The sequence below is a fragment of the Marmota monax genome, unplaced genomic scaffold (assembly GCF_021218885.2).
Source record: "Marmota monax isolate L192 unplaced genomic scaffold, Marmota_monax_Labrador192_F-V1.1 WCK01_AAM20220418_F8-fsc00153, whole genome shotgun sequence".
NCBI lineage: Eukaryota > Metazoa > Chordata > Mammalia > Rodentia > Sciuridae > Marmota > Marmota monax.
The window spans coordinates 3,481,631-3,507,773 of NW_026692146.1; the positions used below are offsets into that span (position 1 = coordinate 3,481,631).

The 26,143-nt window shown below is 45.2% G+C and overlaps 1 protein-coding gene across 1 annotated transcript in view; it reads left to right on the plus strand.

Annotated features, from left to right (window-relative positions):
- Positions 1-434: 434 nt before the first annotated feature.
- The window catches only part of Stum (stum, mechanosensory transduction mediator homolog), a 70,188-nt gene continuing 44,479 nt past the window's right edge, over positions 435-26,143 (plus strand). Inside the window, exon 1 of the mRNA XM_046419572.2 lies at positions 435-791. Within this exon, the coding sequence (XP_046275528.1) occupies positions 590-791 (202 nt within the window). The 5' untranslated portion in view covers positions 435-589. The remainder of the gene's footprint in view (positions 792-26,143) is intronic.

Genomic DNA, 26,143 nt, shown 5'->3' on the forward strand with positions numbered 1-26,143 from the left:
GATTGCTTTTTCTCCGTGACTTGAAATACATTTAAGTCAGAACGAATCGGAGGGTTAGTAGGTACCAGGAGCTTCGTATCCCGTGCTCCCTTCGCCCTAGCGTTAAATGCATCCCCCAGAGGACGGGACTCATCCTTGACGCTTTGCCAACGGTGTCAGCTTAGCATGCACGCCTAGTTCGTGCTGTTCCTTCGGCGAGATTTGGGGTTCACCTGTCCGGGGAGGGCGAGGTGTGTTCATCCCACGTGGACAGCCAGCTGTCTTTGCGTTCCTCTTCTCTACTTTCTTCCCTTCGCCCTGATTTTTCATTTCTTTTGAGTGATGCGTTTGGGGGGGAGAGGGGTTAAAAGGGGGGCGGGGTTGGGACCCAGCAGGGAGGGGCGTCGGAGCGCTGTCACAGAGTGTCACGCTGCCCTCCCCGCCCTCCGCCGGGGGTGTGGAGCGCGGCGGAGCGAGCTGCAGAGGGCCAGGGCGGAATTCTCCGGGAGTCGCGCGGCATACGGAGCCCGAAGCCGGCGGTCGCCTGTTCCTGTGCGCTGGGCGGCATCCCGGGCATCCGTAGCCCGGCTCCCGGAAAGCGTGCCTGACCATGGAGTCTTCGCATAAAGACGCCGAGACGGCAGCAGCGGCGGCGGCGGTGGCAGCGGCAGACCCCCGGGGGGCGTCCTCGTCGAGCGGGGTGGTGGTTCAGGTCCGCGAGAAGAAGGGCCCTCTGCGCGCCGCCATCCCCTACATGCCCTTCCCCGTGGCCGTCATCTGCCTGTTCCTCAACACTTTCGTGCCGGGACTGGGTAAGACTTGGTAGCCGTGACCCCTGAGATCCGGGGCCAGCCTCAGGAGGGCTGGTAGGAAAGGGGCTGGGCGCAGCTGGAGACACTCCGGCGGCGCCCACCGACTGCAAGTGCTGCGCCCGCGCTCCCGTCGGTGCTCCCAGTGTCCGCTAGCAGGTGGCAAAAGAGTGTGGAATGGGCACTCCGCAGGAGAGGTGTCACTCCCAGGTCTCCAATCCACAGGCGAGGTGACTGGGCTGGGAAGAGCTAGAAACTTTGTGAGGAACGTTGGAGATCGCGGGCTGTGGCCCCGACGGCTCCCAGGTCTCTGGGCTAGGCTCCTGTCCAGGCGTCGGGAATTCTGTCCCTCCTTTCCGTTGTGCGCACCCATTTAGCAATCCGTCTGGCTGCCTGGTGGGGCCCTGGTGTCATCGATATTCTAAATATTATGCAAGCCCGTTCCTTCCAGGAGAGTGGTGCCAGAGCAGGAAGGGCTCTGGAGCCAACTTGGTGGCTTTTGAGGAGTTGGTGGATCTAGGGGAAGTGGAGGCAAGCAGAGTATAGGGGACACTCTGCAACCCCCTCTGCCTTCGCGGAGAGAGAGCTCTTTAACCAGTCTCTTCCACCTCCTTCCCGAGTGCCAGCACCCCCGCAGGGCGCCAAGAGGATGGTGGGCGATTTTATTAGTTTGGATGCATGTGGGTTTGGACTGCATCTGGCTGGCCAAAGGTGATCCACAGCAAGCGGAGAGCAGAGCGTGCCCATGTAAGTTTGTGTTGGATTCAGGCTGCCTGGAGGGGCACTGGTGGCATTGATATTCTAAATATTAAAAATAGAGGTCCATCACAGAGGTAGTGATGCAGGATGAGTAGAGGTAGAGAATGAGCCTTTTTCCTGACCCTCCCTCCCTCAACCCCAGATCTCTGCCTATACCTCTTCCCCCACCTCCAACTTGACCACTAGCCACTGATCTTGTGTGCAGAGATGTGACCCCTCTCACTGGTGCTGGGGGTGGGGGTGGGGGAGAGGCTGAGACCTCTTGCTTTCACCTCTGGAGAAAGCCTGCCCCTGCCTGCTAGCCAATTGCCAGCACATGGGTCCGAGTTCCCAAGAGCAGAGGTCAGCTCCAAGTGGTTTTGTGTTTTACTTTGGCCTTTCTCACGGCCTTGCTCTTAGCCAGCTTGAAGGGACCTCACGGAAGTGGTCACCAAGGACATGCCCACCCACAGAGGACCTGTTCATTTTCCCCTTGTCACATATTTGCATATGAGCCCCAGGGGGCTGTGTTGGCCAGGGGCTCTATCTGCTTGAGCAGAAAGTTGAGTAGTCTTTAGTTGGGCTTCCCTCTTCAGACATGCCTTCAGCAACCTCGCTCCGTTCCCTTGACCCGATTTGGTGTCATCAGACCAGCCCTTCTGGTACTTTAGAGACTTTCAGGAGGCAAGCTGATGCTAATTTAGTTGTGTCAAAAATTTCTACCTGCTGGAGTAAAAAAAGACCTCCTTTCATCTCTCTGGAGAATGTAAAGATCATAAGCATCTGGTTTCTACTTTTTTTTTTTTTAAGTGGTGAAGTAAATGCCACCCTATAGGCTTTTGAGGAAACAAATGCATTGGTGCCAGATGGGAGTGGTTGCAAAAGTTCCTGTTGCCCAGGGAACCACCCCTGTGGGAGACCTGCCAAGGAGATAGCAGCTGCCCATCCATGCACCTTGCATGCCCAGCTGGGTCTCACTGGCTAGGTACCTTTTCTACCCTTAGCCTAGCTTCAATGACATCATCCATTCAACTCAACCCTGATACGTCCTCCCAGCATCCAGCTTCAGTTCCTTCACAGTTGGCTTTGTTAGATCAGAATCCCATGGGATTTTAATTATACACACACATGCGCGTGCGTGTACACACACAACTTTCTAAGAAGCCAGGAGAAAATAAAGGGGAAATAAGCAAACTGCAAAAGTAATGAAACAGGTGAGACATGGGTGTGTGTGAAGACTTCTGAATTTTCAGTGACTTAACCCAGGCATTCTTCCTGCCCCCATTTTGCTACAGTATAGTTTCTTGGGTGCACAGGTCCTGACTCCTGTCCACAAAGAATGTGAACTCCCTGACCCTTGGTAGTGTTTCTTATCTGTAAGTCAGGGATAACTGTCTCTCCAGATTGTTGGGAGGATGAAATATGATTACCTAAAGCCCAGGGTCAGGTGCATAGGAAGATGACCAGAGATGGTGGGTCTATCCTGCTACTTTGCTCTTCTGCAGAACTGAGCCCTGATCCCATATCCAGGTGGGGGTTGCTGTAGCAGTGGCAGCATTGCTTCTAAGTACTTCTGTTCTTTCTGCTCAACTCTCCACCTGTATTGGGGAGACCTCAACAGATCATGCAAATCTTGCAGGTAGTTGGTGTTTTGCTTTGTTTTTCCCCTCTCTCCTGCCCCCCTCACCCCGACTACCTCTGCCTAGGAATGGTTTGAATTGGCGCCAGCTCTTGATATTCCTCTCCTTAGCCCAGATCTTCTCCAAGTCCTCTTGCCTTATTGGAATATCCAGTGACAACTGAACATCTATGCTGTTTCTGCTCTTTGATGAAATGCTGCTCCTTTCAATATGTTCACTCATTCATTGGGTCAACACAGACATCCATCATATGTGAGGCAATGGGGTGTATGAGAATGAATGAATCAGTCAAGATGTCCTGGACTGTTAAGGAAAATTGATAAAACTTTGCTGAGTGCTATGGGGGCAGGGAAAAGAGTATTTTTATCAGCAATTAATTGTTCCTGAGGGTTGGAAAGAGCATCTTCCAGAAGTAGTGGTGGGTTAGAACCTTCTGAGGAAATCTATCTATCTTATGACCCCAAACACTTGCCATCCTTACTACAGTCCCACTCCCTGGGAACCATGTAGACCACTGACCCAAAGATTCCTTCATTTTTCTGGAAACTTCCTTCCTTAAAAGTCCTCTCCTTGTTTGCCAATTGGATGACAGAATAGGCCTTTTTTTCCCCTCTGATGTAGGTGTCTCAGGTCTACCTAGTCTTCAGGACCTTGGAGAAGCCCCATCCTTAAAATTCCCCAGATTCTTCTCTATCCAAGCAACAGTACTTATCAGGATAATGTTCATAACAAAAGAGATGTTTCCTCTCCTGGGAAGTGCATGGGAAGGGGAGGTAATTTATGATCATCTGACTCCTCATTGGAACATGACAAACAATTTCTTAAAATGGACTATTGTGAGAGAGTGATCCCCAGCCCTGTTTAGTGAAATTTTACTGATTAAGATCATTGCCAGTATCTTCATGTCCAATAGAAGGTGTAGATGTATATATGCCATTTTTTATGCATGTAATGAAAATTAATTGCTATGCCCCAAAATGGTCATAGAATTTGTCAGTGAAGGATTATAACTGTGCTTCCATATTTAAAAATTATATCTATTGTGATTTGGAAAGACAAAAATGTTGATGACTCAGATAGGGACAGGGCAAGTGGGAAGGAGGACTGACCATTAACCACTCCATCACACTGATGCTGGCCATTAATCTACTGTTCAACATTACACAAACATTTAATCTATCCCTAATACACTGCTTACTCGTTGACACCATTAAAGTCTTATTTCTCCAGTAACAGCACCATAGGCTAGCTCAGCTTCTATGTCTCTTTTCTTTAGGCCTGAGACTCAAACAGATGATTAATCATGCCTACCTTGTGGCATCTTTTGTATTGATGACCTTGTGTTACTGTTCTGAGAGTTCATTCTTTGCCTAGCTACATAGATTGTAAATTCCTCGAGAGCAGCAACTATTTTAAATTTCTCCTTGAAACAGTTTGCTATAAATGAATACACATTGACAGAATTATACTCCTGGAACAGGCGTTAGAGATCATCTGGTCCAAAGCCTTTCTTTTATATAGAAGTGAAGTAGGCCTGAGGATGCGTGGACCAAGCAGGTTTGCCTCCTCTCAACCCTACTTCTGGCAGCCATAAAAAGCAACCCCAAGATGAAATTAACCTAGAGGGCAGTGAGTTTTCATTACAGTGGAAGGATGGTAGGCTCCAGGAAAGAGGTTCTCTGAGGATGACATGAGATGGTAATAGTCCATATAATAGAGACTATTATTGGGACACTGTGAGAAACCAAGATTGCAATAAGAAACAGAAAGAAAGCAAAACCCATAAGGCAATAAAGATAAAAAAGCTATGCAAAATCATTAAGATCCCAAGGCGAAGCAAACTGCCCAAAGAGATCAGAAGGTTAGTAGGTTTCAAAAAATAATAGGAAGATGCCAAACAATAATTAAAGTGAGGAAGGATTAGGAAAATATTAGGGCATTAAGGCATATGTTTCTTCTGTCAAAGGGAAAAAGGAAAGGTAGTCATAAACTTCAGGAAAACGGAAAAAAACATTTTTATGAAAGGCATAACTCAAACATGAAGCAATCCAAAATGTGGCCTGATTTGCAGTAAGTGGTAGAATTTAAGATAGATTCTTAAATGCACAGGTCTGTGTCATTGGAACAGTGGTACAGGATTTGGGCTCTTTTACTCTGCAGTCAAGAACATTTGCTTAGTCATAATGATATAAATGCTGCTCAGTGCTTTTCAATTTCTAAAGCCAACAGCAAACCACTGAAGACTCCTTAAGAATAGCTACAAAGGAGCATATAAAGATTTCCCACCTTGACAATGTAAAATGAAAAACACAGCTTGCAGAAGTTGGAGAATGAAAGAGGAGAGAAGTGGAACTGTGAGAGAGTAAAATTATTGTTCTCAATTATTCACCTTTCTCCCTGAAAGGGGATGATTGCGCATTCCCACCTGATGCCATATGGCTTGGCTGCCTCTTGTAGGGAGAGAATACTTCCTTCCTTGCTCATTGATAGCAGGCTTCCCATGTGACTTGCTTTGGCCTATGAAGTAGGAATAGAAGTGGCACAGGACATACTGAACTGACACTGTAAGAGGCATTGTTAGATTCTGCCATTGTTCTTTCTCCTTTTGCAAGAATAATGGCAGGTCTCATAGGGGTACTATGTTTCCACCTGGTTCCCAACACATCAGAAACAGGGTATAACAGGCCATGTAAATGAGAAATCAGCTTGAGTTGCTGAGATTTTGTTGTTAGCATTGTTACTGTCCCAGAATTATGTGCCAAAGCTGACTAATATATAGAGTTAGAGACATGAATAACCACTTCATATAAAGTGGGGAATCAAATGATGTTGGGTATAGTTGACAGATTGAGAAACAAATAGTACCAAAGTGACCGGTGAATAAACTGCACTGGTAAAATTGGGGCCATGGAACAATAGTGATGTGCTGGAACAAAGTTGGAATGAGAGTAACATGGAGATAAGGAGTGGTATAGGCAAGCTAACTCTTAAGTATCATAGCATAAATTCAGTAAGTGATGCTTCAAGTTGATGAAACATGAAAGAGTAAGATAAGCACACTGGAGATTAGAGAGAAACTGCAGAATTACCACCGTATTGGCATCATTGATTTTCCTCTGTCTACTGGCTCATTCCTCAAAGCATATATACCTGCCGAAATTATCTCTCATCTTCTAAAAATAGTCTTTCTTGAGCCTGCACCCCTCTCTGGCCATTGCCCATTTCTTCGTCGCACCCACCCCTTAGAGCAAAATTCCCTGTAAGACTTCTCTGTTGTCTCCAGTTTCCTCTCTGTTTCTTGTGAATCCTCTCTATTCATGTTCTACCCCTATCACTCAGCTGTACTGCATTTGTGAGGGTCAGCAATCTCTTCCAAGTTGCTAAAGGCTGTGGTCAATTCTCTGCCTTCCTCTTCTTGGCCCTCTAAGTAGTGTGGAGTTCTTGCTCCTTGAAATGATTTCTTCACTTGGCTTCTGTTTCCTTATGTCTTGTGGCTTCTTCTCTGTTTCTCTTGCTCTTCTTAACTTGGAAATTCCCCAGCATACCGTCTTCTTGACTTTTTTTTAAAGAGAGAGAGAGAGAGAGAGAGAGAGAGAGAGAGAGAATTTTAACATTTATTTTTTAGTTATCGGCGGACACAACATCTTTGTTTGTATGTGGTGCTGAGGATCGAACCCAGGCCGCACGCATGCCAGGCGAGCGCGCTACGGCTTAAGCCACATCCCCAGCCCTCTTCTTGACTTTGATCTTCTCTCTTCTACCTGTACTTACTCCCTTGATGACCTTGACCAATCTATGGACTTTAAATTGCCATCTCATGATGATGCCTCCTAAATTCAGATCCTCAGCTCAGCCTTGAACTCCAACTGTTTTATATCTAACTGTCTTCCTCACATCTCCTCTTAGAAACCAAAGACATCCTAGACTTGACCAAACTCTTGGTCTTCTTCCCCAAATCTGCCTCTCCTTCAACTTTCTTCATCTCAGTAAAATGGCATCGTTCTGTTGACTTGGAACAAAAACTGGGACTCTTCCTCGAGTCCTCTTTTTCTCACACCCTATACCCAATCTGTGAGGAAACACTCTTGGCTCTGCTTTCAAATTCTATTAATTATCTGACCACTTCTTACCACTCTGGCTCAAGCCTCCATCTTCTGAATTATTTCAATAGCTTCTTAAAAGGTCTGCTTGCATTTATTGATGTCCCTTACAGTCTGTCCTTACCATATCAACCGAGTGATCTTCGTAAAACAAAAGTGAGTCATATCATGTCACTTTTGACCCCAAATCCTCACAATTCCCATGTCACTCAGAGTAAAACTCTATACTACCATTTGCCAGAACTGTCCAATAGAAATATAATCTAAATCATACATGGAATTTAAGATTTTATATATATATATATATATATATATATATATATATATATATATATATATTTCACTTATATTATGAAAAGTAAAAAAGAACAGGCAAAATTAACCTTAGTAATATATTTAACTTAAGGTAATATATCCAAAGTATTATCATTTCAATACACAAGACAAAATCATTGATGGGATATTTTATGCTTCCATTTTTGTGTACTGAGTTCTCAAAATCCAGCATGTGTTATCCACTTGCAGCACATCTCAGTTTGGACCTGTGTAATTTCAAGTAGATGTGTAAACAAAATTTGCATTTCTTCTGAGATGTGAGGAGGAAGATAGCCATTAGTGGGAATGGATGTGGTCAGTAAGAGATGTGTGTTTTATTTCAATGAAGTGTAGACAGCCTGCTAAGCAAAGGAGAATGACTTCCAAGTGACTTCAGCATCATCTCTCTCTCTAAACGTGTTTGTGCTCCTACTATATGCCAGGTCTGTGGTTGGAGCTGGGGTGCAGTCAAAGAAGATGAATCCCTGACTTCCAGGAGCTGACAGGCTAATGGGAAAGCAGACTCATGAACACAGTTGGGGGTTTGTGCTTTCAGGGAGCATGCAATCCAATTTGCCGGGGGCCCATGCAATTCAATTTGCAGTAGTGAGGGGATGCTTTCCTAGCAAACTTGGAAACTTGGGAAATGAGCAACAGGCTGAACAGAGTGACCTGGAGGACACTGAACTAAATGATTGCAGTTCTGGGCAGATTCATGATGCCACAAAGCATCATGAAAAGGGAGGTGAGCCAGGAGGAGGAGGCTTCAGGCTCATTCTGATTTCTCAGTAGCATGACTGTGAGCAGGTCGCTTATTCTGTCTGATCCTCTGTTCCTCTGTTGTAAAAATGGAAATAATAATCTCTGCTTAGCTGCCTCACAAGGTTATTATGCTCTGTTAACTGCAAAACACTCCATGGTTGTAAAGTGTTATCATTATAAATTAGCATTCATGCCAATTGACAAATTGCCTTTATTCCCAAGATCATTCCTGGAGTCTTTCTCAGGGTGACACCAGTGGATGGATGTGCTGTGCAACAAGCACTTCCACCTTTCTTAGCTTCTTGGTCCCACACGTCTGACAGAGCTAAGACCTGGAGTTCCTTCTAGGCATCTTTGTTAGTCAGTTTTCTATTTCTATAACAAAACAAGTGAGATAATTAACTTATAAAGAGAAGAGAGGAAAGGTTAATTTTTTCTCATGGTTTTGGAGATTTCAGTCTGTGATTGATCTGTCCCATTTCTTTGAGCTGTGGCAAGGCAGGAGCATATGGCAGAGCAAAACCATTCACTTCATTGCCAGGAATCAAAAGGGGGGAAGAAGAAGCAACTGGATCCCACTGTGCTCTTTGAAGGCATGTCCCCAATCACCTATGGTTCTCCCACAGGCCTCATCTCCTAAAGGTCCACAGCACCTCCCAATAGTGCCACCATGGAGGTGAAGCCTTTAAGTTTGGGTTTTGGGACTCATTCAAAATCCAAACTATAGCACCTGATTAACATCACACACCTGACTCATTGGGGTGAAGGGCAAGAGCTCACATTCTCTAGGTTTTGTTTAACACACTAAGTGGAAGGTTTCTACATGATCCTCTTCAAACCCTGGACTTATGCAAGGGATGTGTCTTTGAGGGTAACTTTATAAATTGTTAAAAGGTTGTAGGGACATTGCTGTGGTGAATCAGTGTGTATGTTTAGTGGGGTACAGATATGTCCCCATAGGCTTTACCGATAGTTATTTTACTATAAAAATTAGAGGACAGTTCTTGTTTGTTTTTTTTTCCCCATAGCCTCAAGATATGTACTCAGTGGTTCCTAATCTTTAAACCCTGTCACTTGGGGCAGTGTGGGGTGGCAGGTTCATTTTCAGCAAGGGACTTTTTTCCTTGAGAATGGAGTGCTAACCCTCCCTGGCATAGGCTGAGTACATTTTCTCAAAGCCATGCTAGGAATGACATTTCTAGGGGAAAGCTGATAAGGGGACAATATTTTCTGAATTGAAAGGCAGAACATGGGGATTAACTATGCCTTTATTTTTATGAAAGGTCTTGAATTACTTTGGAAAAATAGTCACTTTTCTGAACCAACTAAAAAGACATGATACCAGGGCTGTCCTTGAACCTAAATGTGTGGAAGTTCTCTCCAGGGTTCTCTGTTTAGCCAAGCACTTGACCAGTTCTGTTGACTGAGAAGTTTGACCCTAAGGCCGAGAATAGTTTGACTTTGCTGGTGAAGAACATTCCAGAAACTTCAACAAAAAGAAAATGATCCAACTTTCCTAAGGCCAAGGAACTTTAGGGCCTCTTTAACCCTCTTCAATTTACAGACAAGAAAAGGGATCTCCCATTTATTCCAGGGTCTTCCCCAGAATCTCACCTGCAGTTACCCCCGTACCCTGGCCTTCCTGCCTGGTTTGATGTAGAGGGTCAATTCATATTTGCTGAATTAATTGCATGTTCCAGAGTAAATAAAAATCTGGAGAGGATTGTGGACAGGTCAGAGCTGGCCACCAGGACCTTCTCCTTACTGCCCTAGCCTCTCCCCATCACAATAAATGCTATTGAGAAATATTTACTATATTAGATTTTAGATATTATATTTATTCTAGATAAATATTTATATGTAAATATTTACTATACCACACAAGTCTGTCTCTGTCTGCCTATCTCTCTCTCTCTCTCTCTCTCTCTCTCTCTCTCTCTCTCTCTTTCAGTTTTGGGGATTGAAACAGGGTGGGGGAGGTGCTCTACCACTGAACTACATCCTCATCCCTTTTTTTATTTTATTTTGACAAAGGGTCTCGCTAAGTTGCTTAGGTCCTCCCTAAGTTGATGAGGCTGGCCTGGGACTTGCGATCCTCCTGCCTCAGCTTCCCCAGCCCCTGGGATTGCAGGCGTGGGTCACCACAGCTGACTCACAAGTCTCTCTTTCAAATTGTACAACTGGGTGGTCTTTAGTAAATTCACAGCTTTTTGCTCATTCCACAGCCCTCATTGCAATCTCACTATTTGGCCACTTCTCTTTCAGAACTTCCTAAGCTTCCTACAACAAGAACTCCTTAGAACAGGTGCTCTTGAGGAAGAGGGGTTGGTTGGAGACCCCATAGCCTTGCTCTTTCAGAGTTCTACAGGGGCAGTAATCCCCATCTCAGAAAGTAAGGCTCACCTTGATGCTCCAGGTGGACCAGAAGCAGTCCAGAGGCAAGGGAACACTTTAGGAGGTTGGCATATTATGTTTTACAAAGAAGCATCTTTGAAAAACACTCCATTGGGACAATTTCTCAACGGAAATGGAATAGCCTGGTGCCAGTAGCATCAGTTGGATGGGAGGTGTGACCATGGGAAGGCAGCCACTTGCTCTGGGAATAAGGGGCTCTCTGGCTCTGGTCAGGGGTGTAGCACTGGCCTGTGAAGTGTCACTCTTGGGGCAAGTTGCCGACAGATTCTACAATAGCCATTAGATGGAAATGGAACTTCCCAGGTTGCACCTGGGGTGGGGGGCTGTGGTATTACCTTACCATGCCAATAGAATTTCTATGTTAGCAGATTAAGCACATCTCTGTTCATATCTCAGCTCCGATCATTGCCTTCTATTCTGAGCTCTTCAGTAGCTCCCCACTGTCCACTGAACTAAGTTCCTATTCCACATTGGACCCCTCAGGGTCTAGTGAGTGTCCTGTGTCTTCCCTCCCTTTATTTATTTATGCATGTTGCTCCTGCTGTACTTCCTGCCTGGGACACCTTCCCCGCCATCACAGTCTAACTCCTATGTAGCCTTCATGGCATATTTCAAATGCCCTCAAATGCCTTTCTTCACCACTCCAGTGAGGTGGACTCCTCCTTCTTTGCAATGATTGAATCACTTGGAATGGACATTTCTCTTGCTCTGTCTTAAATTCTGGTTCTTTTGTGGTTGCCTTAATCCTCTTGTGTGAAATCCTCTCCTTGAGGGTGAATGCTGTGGTTTACTTATCTTCTATCTCTCATAGCACCTGCTGCTCTTCCAGCGAGTATTTGTTAAATTGAAGATACATATACATTGTATTAGTTGGAACAATGGAGTCAAGAGCAGATGTGTTATTGTATCGAAGCATCCTCCAAAGGCCGAAGTGTTCAAGGTTTGGTGATGGAACCTTTCAGAGAAGGAGCCCAAGGGGAGGAAGTTAGGTTATTGGGGGCATACACTTGAAGGGGATACTGGGAACCCAGTACCTTCCTCCCTTTTGGCTTCCTGGCCACCACGAAGTGAGCAGCTTTGCCCCACACATGTTTCCCATCATGATATGCTGCCTCACCACAGGCTCCCAAACAACTGAGCCAACCAGCTATGGCCTGAAACCTCTGAAGCTGTGAACCAAAATGAACCTTTCCTACTTTTAAGTTAATTTTGTCAGGTATTTTGTCATACAACAGAAAGCTGACTCACATAAGGTCCTGCTCCTTTAGCCCAGTGCTATCTTACTCAAGTGGCACAGCTTCCATGTCACTTCTTAGCTTGCCTATCTTAGAAGGAAGTAGAGTCAGGATCCTCAGGGCTCCACACAGGATAGGGGTGGCAGGGAGCATATTGTATGACAGCATGCATGTCTCTGAGGAGTCCTTGGTGCCCTAATCCCTCAGGGCGGGAACATGGACAAGAGCAAAGGTTTGAGCTGTTATATCTCTGGGACAGGCAGCCTGCTCTGTGGAGACTCACTGAGCAGTTATGATGTAACTGAATAGGCCCACAAGCCATAATTACTTTAAATAATTACGTAATTATTTTTAAGTCATGTCACTAAAGATAGATAGGTGTCAGGGGAATGATGGAGGTGACCAATCTTAGCAATTCTTTTTAATCATTAAGGGCTATAACCCTCAAATGTAAATCTAGGGGAAGAGGTTTTTGAGGAGCAGGGTATTTATTTGTATTATCTTAAAATATCTCTCATTGGAATACTTATAACTTGCAAGGGGGAAAATCAGAGTGGAGAGACCATTGGCACCTTGACTGGGTGAACAAAATTAAGATGCCCTAATCCTTGAAAAAAAAATCATGCTACATGAAAGAAGCCCATCACACAACCCACATACTATGTGATTTTATTGATATGAAATGTCCACAGTGGGTGAATCCAGAAAGACAGAAAGCAGTTGCTGGGGAATGGTCCTGGGGTGGGAGGATGAGGAGTGACTGCCATTGTCTATGGGGTAATGAAAACATTCTGTATGTTCTAACATCAATGGTGATGGTCGCACAACTCTGAGTATACTAAAAGCCACTGAATTATTGAATGGAATGAATTTTAGGATATGTGAATGATATCTCAATAAAGTCATTAAAAATTAACATCATTAATAAGGGACAGACAGATGTCTTCTGCCTCCTGGTGTGATATCCTGAGAGGGACACATCAATTTTTGATGTGTCCAGTGGTAATAACTTGAACTTATTCATGTGAAAACATCAGGCAAACCCAAATTGAGGAACATTCTACAAAATACTTGTCCTGTAGTCTTCAAAAATATCATTGTCGTGAAAGGTTGAAGGGGACAAGAACATGACAACTATATACAAAAACATGATTTTGAATTGGAATCCGTGGGAAGGGGAAGAGGATACCAAGAAGGGCATTCTTTCGACAATTGATAAGATTGGAATGTGGACTCATTTTTACCTAATCTAAATAAAAAACACTTCGTGGAGGTGCCAGGGGTTGAACTTAGGGGCACTCAATCACTGACCCACATCCTCAGCCCTATTTTGTACTTTATTTAGAGACAGGATCTCACTGAGTTGCTTAGCACCTCACTTTTGCTGAGGTGCTTTGTACTTGGGATTCTCCTGCCTCAGCCTCCTGAGTAGCTGGGATTACAGGTATGTGCCACCGTGTGGAGCTTACATAAAGTATTTTATTATTATTAAGCTTCCTGAGTTTAATAACTATATTGTAAACATATAAAAGAATATCTTAGTTCTTTGGAAATACACACTAAAGTATTAAGGAATAAAGGATCATCATGTCGGCAACCTATTCACAAATGGTTTGAGGAGGGGAGAGAATATAAATAAAGAGAGAGAATGTTGTGGAAAATGTAGTGAAATGTTAGAAACTGATAATTTGGGGCTGAGTTTGTGGCTCAGTGGTAGAGTACTTGCCTCACATGTGTGAGGCACTGGGTTCAATCCTCAGCACCACATAAAAATAAATAAATAAAATAAAGGTATTGTGTCCATCTAATATATATATATATATATAAAGAAAAGAAACTGATAATCTGAAGAGTAGACATTTCTCTGCATGATTCTTGCAAATTTTTTGCCAGCTTGAAATTATTTTAAATAAAAAAATTTTAAAAATATAGACAGCTAAAAGCCAAACTAAATACTCATGACATAGTAATTGCCCAGAAATCCAAATTACTGTACCCTAAGTCAGTCACATCTTCTTTCACTTAAGGTCTACCAGCTCTAACTAAATCATGAGCCATCTGGGAGGCTACAGGAAGAAAGATATGGCACAAGGAGGCATTGATTTGCAAGGCCAAGATCTCCAAAGGAAATTTTGGACCCCTATCATTAAAACCCTAAGGGCACAACAAGTTTACTGCAGCCATTTGGGAATCTGAGGTGTTCCTTGGCTCCATCAGCATACGCTTGATTATAACTGAAATTAGCTTCCCAGGGGGCCAAGGCCAGAGCACACAGTTGGATTCTCTTCAGTGGCCCATGGGGTCTAACAGGCTGTATTTGTAGCCTTCCTTTGGGGCCAGCCAGGAATCTGAGTGCTTCAGCCAGAGCTGGAGCATATCCCAATGCTACAAAGCTATTTTGGAGAAGTCTGTATTTTCTTAGTCATTCTTCTTTTTGACATCTCAGTTGGGGTCCAAGAACCATTCACAGACCTCAAAGAAACCACTTCAAACCACCAACCAATATCTGTGCCATGCATGCCAAGACTGGGCATGGGAGAGCTGCCCCCTAGTCTTGGCTGCTCTGAGGGGTCATGTGGGTGAAACATGCAAGTGGAATCCTTCCAGTAATCATCCTGTGGCCTGACTCAGAAGGGAAAAAAGTAAACATAACCATCTTAGGACTAAACAGCTGGGGTTCCGAGGCCCAAGGCAGAAAGGGTAGCAACCCCAACTCATCCATGCTCCCAGGTTGATCTTGGCCAAAAGGCTTGGGTAGCCTTAAGTCTGACTCCTAATGGCTGGACTCTAAGACTGACACATTCTGAGAAAAGGAGCCTTGGTGCTTGGGAATTGATTTGGGCTAAAGAAAAAGCAAACAGAAAATCTGTGGGTCTGGCAAGATACTCAACTGCTTGGGCCCACTCTTGGGACCACTGTGTGGCTTATTTTTCTTTTAATTTCTCATCTGAGCCCAATACAGCTTATGTCTCAGGATGGTTGCAAACTCCATATGTGGGTTCCCCTGAGGACTTGAAAGCAGAGTCTACCCTGTGTCAGTATGCAGGTACTCAGGAAATGCTTGGACATTCACCAAAGCCCTCCTCGAACGTAGACACAGGGGAGAGAGTGGGTGAATGATTATGTTGCCACAGGGTTGTTTCCATCCCCCCATTTCATATTTTAGGGGGTCCCCACCAACCATCTCAGACCTTGGGGCATTGGCACTACTACCATTCATGAGGGGAAGTGCAAGTGATTCTTAACATATATCTGAAGGCAATTCACCTATGTTCTGAAGATAGTCAACGCTCTAAGGGGAGATAGGGTGATGGATAGAATATGCATTAAAACCAAGCATCTTCCTCAGGATTATCTGGTCTACCTACTACATACCTTTTTTTTGTTGTTGTTGTTTGTTTGTTTTTCTCCAAAGTGTGGCCCAGTGCAGTGCACCCAGTAGTATCCCTGCCATACTTACTGACTGATCATGGACTGGGAAGTGTGCCTCTTCCTCAGGGAGACTGTGGCCTCCTTGGATTGAATTCTGGAATCCTGGCTTCCAGCTCCAGTACTGTCGTAACTGCACCTGTGGCCTGAGAGTGTTCATTTGTCTGTACCTTGGCTCCACTTGGAGCTTATTTGAAACAGAATGGTTATTATTCTTGCTTCTTTGTTTGTGCTGAGGAAGTAAAATCAGAGCTATATGCACCTTGACGTAGGAAGTGTGTGAAGGTAGGCTCTAGCTTCTTTTCCTGCTGATGGGAAATGGAGATCCACATCCTGACCCATCCCACTGAACGTGTGAGAAGTCTTGTCCTTGAAGAGGTGGGCAAGAAAAGAGAACTGGAGCTTGGGTTAGTTGGCTCCCACTTCCTTGTCAATTATCTATCATTTCTGGTCTGCTCTGGACCCAAAGAGCTGACTTCTATGACTTGAATCACTGGCTCCCTGGACCTCCTCATTTCCTGTCTATAAGCATGGCTTCCATTCTGCAGCCCCTACCAATATCCCAGTGCCAGCACTCTCCAGACTCAGTCAACCACACCCTTCCCTCTGGATGCCCATGCTCAGGCCCAGGCAAGGCAATGGTCTCCTGCTGTTGCTAATCACAAACATTTCAAGGGTGAACGCCTTTGGTTCCTGCTGGAAGCCCCTGTGGCACAGAGAAGATTGTTTCTGGCACCCCCCAGTGGACTGTGAGATCATGAACCTCCAGCCTTTGCACCTCACTGACTACCCCTCCTCCCTCCCTCTTGTTTTCCTGAAAAAGTTGGTTTCAAACATAGTCTTCCTGGAAGCTCTGGAACATCTGGTACATGAAGCCAGAGCGTGCTGTCATCTGAAAAGCATAGATGTCCTGCTTCCAAATGGCTCTTGGAGCTGAGAAGATGCCATAGTCCCAGTGGGTTGGGGGGAGGGGACAAATCCAGAGGTGGGTGAGGTTTGAGAAGGGGCCAGGTGGGATTCCTCACCCCCAGCTCTTCCTCGGATAGCTCTGGACCCTGGAATGTGGCTCAGAGATTTCTGGTCTGTCCCCTCTTGTCCTGAGGACTCCCCAGTGGCATAATCCAGGCTTCTGCCCCTTCTCATCTCAGATGGCTAGAAGCTTTGGTACCCCCCAGGAATTCTATTTCCTGCTCTTTCTTGAAGCCCTCATTCTGGAAGATGCAACATCAGCCTAGTTTGTTGCTTGTGTTTAGACCTAACCATCTACTCCTCCTTGCTCTTCATGCCACAGGAAAAAGCTGTTGAAAGTAAATCATCTGTCAGTCCAGCGTAGTCTCCACTCCCTGTGTTTATCATTTTGCTTTTTCTCCCCCTCCTCCCTTCTGTTCCCCCTCCTGTGGAGCCTGAGACCAACTAAGGAATGAAATCATCAGTTGCATGGTTTGATTTTTCTTCCTGCTCTCACAAAAAGAACCTCCACTGTTTGCATTGTTAAAGCCCCCAGTGATTCCTTGTTATGAGAAGAGTCATCAAAATATGCCTATTGCATTTTAAATTTTACAAAAGACACCAAAAATTAGCACATCATCTGCTTAAAAGATCCCCTTTGATAGCCATACCAATTACATATTTTAAAAGCAAAAAAGGTTCTGGTTGGTACTTCTGATTCTGTGCCCCCCTCCTCCCTGTGTGATTTGTGTGCAGACTTCTGAGAAGTAGGTTTGTAATAGAGATTCAGCCAGGCTAAATCACAGCGGCAGAAGCTTATGCAACTGCTAAAAACCTATGAGTTAAAAATGGAATAGTCTTGCAGAGTGGGGAAGGTAATAATATCAGTGATGTGAAAATAGAAAGTAAGAAATTAGTATTTCAGTGGTTCAGGTGTCTTACCCACATTTTTCTGCACCAGAAGATCTTGGAGTCATTTTCCAGCATAAATCCAAAGTTCAACCTCTTATTAAAAAAATCAAACTTTGCTTTCAAAGACTCAACCTTCTGCCCTCAATTAATCCACAGACAAGAGTCTTTTTTTTTTTACTGACTTCTTTGCCATCGAACACATTTTGTGTTTGTTAGAATCTCTGTGTTCACTAATGCCCATAAAGGAACAGATTTTAGGTTTTTATAAGTGGGTTTTGTTAATTTGCTATTTTAAAAATACTTGTGAGACCTTTACAGTTGCCATGGCGATATAATTTCCATAAACATGATTTTTGTGGGGATTTTTGCACATTGAAGGATGAGGTTGATATGCAGTGTTGGGGGGAAAGTAGGTGGTGAATTTGGCAGCCACCTCATGGCTCCTTCCCTCAAATGCTGCAAATAAATTCCAAGAATTCATGTTATGGCAGGGCTATGGGTCTCCAAACACCGCTGGTGACACAAGAGACTTCTAGAAAAGTGAACTGGTCAACTCAGAAGGAGACCAGCCTGTTCCTGAAAAGAAGCCCGGTGAGGTACAGGGTTCTCTGTTAATCAGTGGTCCTCTCCAGGTCAGACAGACTTGCAGTCTCTCCCCAAATCTCTTGGTTTCAAAAAGCCTTTGCAGACTAGATATCTTGCAGCCATTCAAGGGGTGGTGAGGAGTCTGAGTGCCCTTTTTTCTCTTTCAAGCAGATTCAGGCAAAAGTCTCACTGAATGTACAATACTGCTAAAATTCTGAACATTTGCAATGGAAAATAATGGGAAGTAAATACACAACATTTATTAGCTGTTAAGCAAAACAAGAAAACATTAAATAAGAAGTCTTTTTATATTCATCTCGAATATCAATGGGTGAGGAAAGGTAGATTTAATTAGAAGAAGAGGTAGATGGTCCCAATGGCACTAAATGACATTGTTTTTAATCAATGTTGTGAGACATTTGTTTTGGCTCACAAACAGGAGCTTACCATTAAACTTTATTTCCCAGGGAACAAACTATACTAAGAGTTGGAGGGAGAGGCAGAGCAAATAAGAGAGAATTTTCTAATCACTAAAAACCACTTTGGAAAAGAAATAACATATACAAAGAATCAAAAGGGGGAAGTGTGTCCACATGATCCCACCCAGGGCTCTCTAGGAAGTAGGTCAGGATTTGGTGACAGGCACTTCCTAATTGAGCATCTGGGTTTAGCCAAGGGTTTGAATCATACAGAATTATGAATCATAAGGAATTATGAATTACTAGAAAGCCATTGTGTTAACTGACATTATTTATGTACTGTTGGAAATGTGAACAGGGGGCCACCCAGAGGAGGTGGCAGACAGTGTCTGGCCAAGTGCTGATCACCATGGCTTGGAAGCCAAACGTGAGATGAGAGGAGAGGTCATGTGGGTGCCCCGTGTATGCTCATGTGAACCTGCATGTGTATCTTCTGTGCCTAGATCAGTGCACGTTCAGAAGTTTGCACGAGGTAGAAAGATGCAGGGCACCAGCCCCAAGACGCATGGTTTCATCCTTCACACCAAGGGAAAGGCCCAAGGACTGTCCCATCTCCAGACTTTGCAGACTCTGCAACGACAGCTGGCAGCTGCTTCCACTTGAGATTTGTTAAGCACAGTTTTTGAAAAAGAGTGATGAACGAAGGCGCCAGGCAACGTTCTGTGCTTCTAGAGCAGCGAGGGACAAATCTCAGTTGAGGGTGCTCCAGGCTGTGGGTTTCTCCAAGGGTTCAAGGTGACAAGGTGGGCATATTTGCAGGCAGTGGCTCCCCTGCCTGGGTTCTGGGGACCCGCTGACATGCCTTCCCCCAGCTAGCTCTGCTACCAACCCAGGGCGGGGCAACTTGTTCAGGGCCTGCCTGAGCTGCCCAGGGGACTTCCCAGGCAATTTTTGTTTGCTCAGAAATAGCCTGCAGGAATTTGGCAGCAACAGCCACAGGAACGTGGCTCCCCGCCCATCCAGGGTGGAAGTTGGAACCAGAACACTGCAGCAGCGCAGCTCCAGCCTCTTTCCTCAACACACATTTAATTTAAAAAAAAAAAAAATTTTTTTTTTTTTTAAAGCATCAGTAGCAGGCAGCTTGGCTGGGGCTGGTGGGTGGCCAGGAGAGGAAAGGAGCTTATTGAGGAAGGAACACACACTTGGGACTGGCTGATGCCACATTGTTTGCTGCCCACTCTGAATGCCACTGCCCAGCTGTGGGGAGGAGTAGCAAGTCCCCTGTGCTTGGATTTCCAAGGTGTGAAATGCAGTGGGGAGCTTCACCCAGGGGCATTGCCCTCTGAAGTGTACCTCCCGCCCCTGCTGGTGTGTGTGTGTATGTGTAGATGCATGTGCTTTCCCAAATCCTGAAGATCTTTTTTTGGATAAATTTCTTTTTTAGCTGAAAGAATACTCCCCAGATCCCACTCTGCCAATGTTAGGCTGTATGACTTTGGGGAAGTGACTTACTGTTCTGTGCCCCAGTTTCTTCATCTGCAAAATGGGCATACTGATAGTACCCATCTCATCAGACTTGGTCGAAGATGAAATGAGTTATTCCATATACAGTCCAAGAACAGAGCTTTGCACATAGGATTAAATAGGATTTTTGTTATTATCCTTGGGATTTCACTGTGTTAAAGCCATCCCTCTCTACCCCTGCCCCAGTCTAGCTCTCAGAGACCTCATGCCATGTGGACCCACTAGACTGAGCCCATCAAGTGGAGGACAGGTCTTCACTCAGCTCTGTACCTCCAAGCCTGGTATGTAGCAGGTGCTCAGTTATTTTAGAGAAAATTAACAAGCCAGGGATATGGTTGATGTGGTTCTCAGGGTGCATCAGAATCCCCTGGGAAGCTTAGCAAAACTCCCACCCTCAGAGAGGCTGATTTAGTATAAGTAGGTGTTATGGTTTGGGTATGAGCTCCTGTGTGAATGCAGGAATATTCAGAGGTACAATGATTACATTGTGAGAACTGTAATCTAATCAGGCCGTCCTGGCTTGAATGGACTAGCTAGGTGGTAACAGTAGCCAGATGCATTGTGTTGGGAGGAGATGGATCAATGAGGATGTGTTCTGGAAAGGTTCCTCTTCCCCAAGGCCCCCTCCCCTTATTTTTTCTCTCTCTGCTTCTGGGGGCACCATGTCCTGATTCCCTTTGCCATATCTGCCACCATGATGTGCTGCCTCACCTTGGGTGAAGCGCAATGGAGTTGGCCCACCATGGACTACACCTTTGAAATTGTGAATCAAAATAACCTTTCCCTCCGCTAAATTATCACTGTCAGGAATTTTGGTCACAGCAAGGAAAACTACCAACAAAGAGTGGGGTGGGGCTGGGGAACTTACATTGTCTGGCAAGCACCCCATTGGAAGAGCACTCCTCAGCATAAGGGGGTTCTCAAAAACAGGGGGTGGCAGAAGAACCAGGGTGACCTCTTCAGGCAGAATCCTGGCTGCCTGGCCCTTGTCTGTCTTTGGGCAGGGTCCCCTACTGGAGCTCTGACCTGAATGGTCTGGTAGAATCACCAGGAAGACTGGAGCCTTCCAGGGCTGAATTTGGTTTAAAGTGTGTTGAATTGGTTAATGGTTGCATTTGGTTTGAAGTGTGTTAAATTTGAAGCTCCTCTTCAGTGAATGGTGAGGTCAGTGTCCTTAGAGATACTAAAAGCAGCCTGCAGGATAGTGCAGCAACTCACCAGTCCCTCCAGGGGCCTGCTGCACATCAGGACCCTTCAGGTCCTCCAGGCTGGGCCCGTTCTACTCCCTCCTTTCTCCCCCAACCCCTGCTTGATGTTTGCTGGTGGCTTTGACTACAACAGTGTCCTTTCTGCCCTAAGCCATCACACCAGTGTGGAAAGTGTTTCCTCTGTTCAGGTAATTGGAATGGGAGTTGGATTTTCTTGAGGCTCAAATGTGGCCTTTGGTAAGCCGTTGTTAGAATAACCCAAGTGGCCCAGGAAAAGACGACGGTGGAGTAGAGTGAGGAGGAATGTGCTTTTGCGGAGCTGTGTTTAAAGATACCTCTGGGATTTGTTTCTTAGCAACAGGACTTCATCCAAAGCACACTGGCGATATCAGAACATCCAACAATGCCTGATGCCTGCAAGTGCCATGTAAAATAAAAGACGAGCCTACCGAGCTGGAGAGGAGATCCTGAGCATAGCTCCTCCAACAGGTGGAAAAACTTGGAACCCTGAACAGATGGAGTTGCCATGGGTTTAGTCTAGGGAACATCAGGGTCAGACTAGTTCCAACCCCGCAGAAGGCAGGCTGACTCCTAGGCATGACTCCTCAGCATTCTCACCAGGTCCAGCTTTCCTCCTTGGAGCATCACATTGGACTCTCCTCTCAGGCTTCCCTCCTTCCCTACCTCCTGGGGGGCCCAGCATCCTAATAGCCTGGGTGAAGCTATTAGAGACCTAAATCCAGAGGTTCTTAACTTTGTTTTGGTGCCATTGGACCCTTTAGCAATCTGGACCCCCTTCTCAGATTAGTCTATTTTTTTCATGTATTTTAAAATATATTTAATACACAGACTTCCAAAAACACCCCAATGATGTTAAAAAAACAGTTATTAAAATATTGAATTTATACATAGAAGTACTGTAAGGTTACATTAAATACCAAGATCCAGCATAGGTCTAATGACTACTATAACTTTGGGATCGTGGTGTCGATGATAGTCTGAGAAATCAACTTCACACCTGCGATACGGTGTGGAAATGTCTGTGGTTTCTGTCGGTGATGAAGACCAGGTTCTGCTCATGTGGCCGAGGTTCCTGCCTGCATTCGAAATGAAAGGGAATGCTAAAATTGAGTTCAATGTTAGTGAAGATTAAGATGTCGTTGTTTTTCAGTGTCAGGTCATGGGTCCCCTGGGTGTGTGTGTGTGGGGGTGGTGGAATAGATGGGCCAGGGAAGCCTCCTGAGTTCCCTAAGTCTCTGTATCAGCCATGGGGCAGCATTCCTGGGACCCAAGCATAAATTCCCCAAGCTCTGGGCAAATGCTGAACACCTTCTGAGTGCTTCTGTCTTGGCAGGAAAGTTGTGGGGTGCATGACACTGGCACAACTTTAAATGACTTTTTTCTGTCTCACAGATCAGGGCACAAAAAGTTAGAGCTGAAGAAACCTTGGGGAAACACTCAATCCAAACTTCCCATTTTATAGATGTGGATACTGAGACGAGGGAAAGAGCAACTCTCTCAAGGCCACAGGGCTGAACCAGGGCTGGATCCTAGGGCTCCTGAGCCCGATCCCTGAGCAGGATTAGGGAGAGGTCATGTCTTATGCTGTGGGGAGCTGCGGGGATGAAGATGAGTTTGCACCTATTGCAAGTTATGGGTTTGACTTATTGCTGTCCTTGTTTTAATGTAACTATCCAGAGCGTCAGCTCCACATCCCCATTGCTGTTTCCTGAGTGGGTCTCATACTAGTGATTTGGATCCCTGCACAAGTTAGTTGCAACTTCCAACAGGTTTTCCAAAGAGGAACATTAGTCCTGCCATCCTTGACTCTGCCCTTTCTAACCTCAGCCAGGTCAGTTAAGCTTCTTGTGCTTCAGGCTTAATGAACCTGATGTTAAATGAAACCTGTTACACAGGCTTGTTGCCATAAAGGAGTTAATACACCTAGAGCATTTGTGACAGATGCTGGTGGGTTAGTCACGAATGGTGGTGGGTTAGTCACGAATCTCTCCATTAAAAATGTCAGGAAACCAACTCAGCTGGTTTGAACAGAAGAGAGGATTTGTTGGTTCATAGAAGAGTGAAGTCTAGAGCATAATGGATTTCAGGCCTTGATGGATCTAGTTGCTCAAAGATATCCTCATGGCTCATTTCTCTTTTCAGCTCTTAGCCCTGCTTCCATTAATCTGTTTGTTCTTAGGTGGACTTTTTCTGCACAGCAACTCTCAGGTGCTCCATGATGACAATGTCTTTGAAACTGGCAATTTCAGTAAAAAGAGGCTTCTTAAAAAAAACAAAAAACTTATTATTTTTTTTTTAATTTAAAAAATTTTCAGTGTGAGGAATTGAACCCAGAGCATCTGGCATGGTAGGTAAGCAGCTGGACCACTGAGTCATTTAAGAAATATTTTTAAAATAAAAATTGTGTATATTTAATATATAAATAAATGGGGTTACCAATCAGAGAGGAAAATGGAGGATGACAGTGAAGTCATATCCATGTAAGAGTGACCCTTTCATTAATAGCATGTCGTGTTAATATGTTAATCTGCTTGACTGGAGTACTGATTATCCTTATATATCTGTGTATATGTGAAATGAGTCGTCAGACAAATCCACACATGAAATGACTACTACAGTAAAGTGAGTTAGCTCGTTCATCATCTCTTACCTTTTTGTGTCCACGGTGAAAATGTCTGAAATTTACCCTCAGCAAATTTCTAGGATACGACACAGCATTACTAACTATAGTCCCATGCTCTAGAATTCATCATCCTGCATAACTAAAGCTTTGTGCCCTTTGACCATCTTCCCATTTCCCTTACCTCCCTGCCCCTGGTAACCATCTTTCTATTCTCTGTTTCTGTATATTTGACTTTTTAGATTCTACATATAGGTGAGAACATGTATTTTGCAGTATTTTTCTTTCTGTCTGGTTCATGTCACTTAGCATAATTTCCTCCAGGTTCAGCCATGTTTGCAAAAATGGCAGGATTTCCTTCAAAGGGAGGGATTTTTCTCCCCTGGTTGTCTAGCAAAATTTCCTTGAATAGAATCTTATTGGTTAGGCTTGAATCATGTGCCCATCTATGTGACCATCTTGTGAACCAATCATTGTGGCCTGGGGGAATGAGATGCTTGGCTTAGCCAGATCTATGTCATGTGACTACCTTAGGAATTGAGGGTCAAGGTCAGTCCCACTCAAACCACATGGCCTGAGCATAGGGGAGAGGATGCCAAGGGAAGTTATGGGCATGGCTTTTTAGAAGAGGGAGTACTAGTGTGACGTAGGCAAAAATAACAGGTGACCAGAGCTGACGAGGGACATGGTGACTTCACATAAACATTCACATCTAGGTGAGGCTGAGGGTGGGAATGTTGTCAACTCCCAGAATGGAAAGGGCTTTGCAAGGTGGATAAAAGAGACCCCAGGGACTGCAACTAGACTGAAGACTAAGAAAATAGACACCGTGTTAGAGAGATCGCCTCTGATATGAACCCAGAGGCTGGGTAGAGGAATTTCCTTGGGGACCTTTTCACTTTGGGAGGTATAATTTGGCAGGTCTGGTTCCTGTCTATCTAATAATTTCGTCACATGAACAGGCTTTACAGGGAGATAGTGGTGGGGCCCTCCAAAATGTATTGTGGAGTTGGGATGTCTAAATGTCACCAAGGCTGTAGCCAAGCTGGGGATGTGATAGGAACCTTGAAACCCAGAAAAACTGGGAGACTGTCTCTTGCAGGAAACAAACTAGAGATACAGAACAAAGCATCAGGCTGGGGTACAGGGGACCCCAGGGCCACAAGTCTCACTGCCTCTCTCCCTCAAGGGAAGGCCTGCTCTGCACTTATAAGGGACAAGTGAATGGAGCAGGTGTGGATCATTGCTCCCATCTCATCATGAGTTTCAGGCAGTGCCAAGAGGGTGTCCAGCATCCAGGTGACCACACAGGTCTAGATCACATGCCTGGGCTCCCTGCTGTTGGTGCTGCCTGATTGTCCAGGAACTGTGTGTGTGTTAGGACCAGGCGGTCTGAAGTGGGTACAATGAACATCACCCTTTCTAGCAGGAGGAGGACCCCAAAGACCTCAAAGAGTCTAATGGCCTGCCCAACATTAAAGAGAGGCAGAGCCAGCTGAACTCAGGCAGCCTGGCTCTGGGAGCAATGGCTTGACCTCTGCCCTTCACCTCCTCCCTCACAAGTTCTGTCCATCTGATAGGATTTGTGAGGACCAAAGGAGGCCTATGTGGCATGGGACCTACATAGAGTATGCACTTGATAAAATTGAGCATTGTTGTACGTCCCTGTGGCACAGGTACTATGGGGGTATCCAGTAAAGTGGGGCTAGAAAAATTGGGGATCACCTCTAACTAGGGGATAAGTGTTCCCAGAAAGTCATTTTGGCCTGGACTGGGGCTCCAACAGGCTTCCCTCCAGTCCCCATGTCTACAGAACTCTCAGGGCTGGTGAGGTGGAAGAAGAGGTGGTGCAGGAGGTGGTGAGCCAGGTCCCTGCACTGAGCAGCTCAGCCCAGTTGGTTGTAGGGAGCTGAGTTGGGGCTGGTTGAGTGGCAGCTGGAAAGTTTGGGATCAAGTGGGGGAGAAAATTGATGGAAGGGCCAACCACTCAAACCACATGGCGTGAGCATAGGGGAGAGGACATCAAGGGAAGTTATGGGCACTGCTTTTTAGAAGAGGGAGTACTAGGGTGAGGTAGGCAAAAATAACAGGTGACCAGAGCTGACGAGGGATAGTCCTTGTCAGGGAAAACCAGAAGGTGCTTCTTGGTGTCGGTATGAAGACAAGATTTTCCAAAGTGCCATTTCTAAGTGGGAAAACGAAGCAATCGTTTCTACAGAAACCACAAACTATACCCCACCATCCATCTTTCAGTTCCTTTTAGGCACATTGGAGCCTGCCGTGGCTAATTTGAACCATCAAAACATTAAAGGAAATACACCCTGAATGCATATTCTGCCTTTCACGTTTGCCATCTCCTTGCCCTAATAGGAAATGTCTGCTGGTGAGTTCTCCCCAGAGTCTGCTTTGGCATCTGGCCAGGGGCCGAGTCCTGCCTTCTCCTCCCAGGAGCTGCCTGCTTCGTCATTTTCCTGCTTGTTTAAA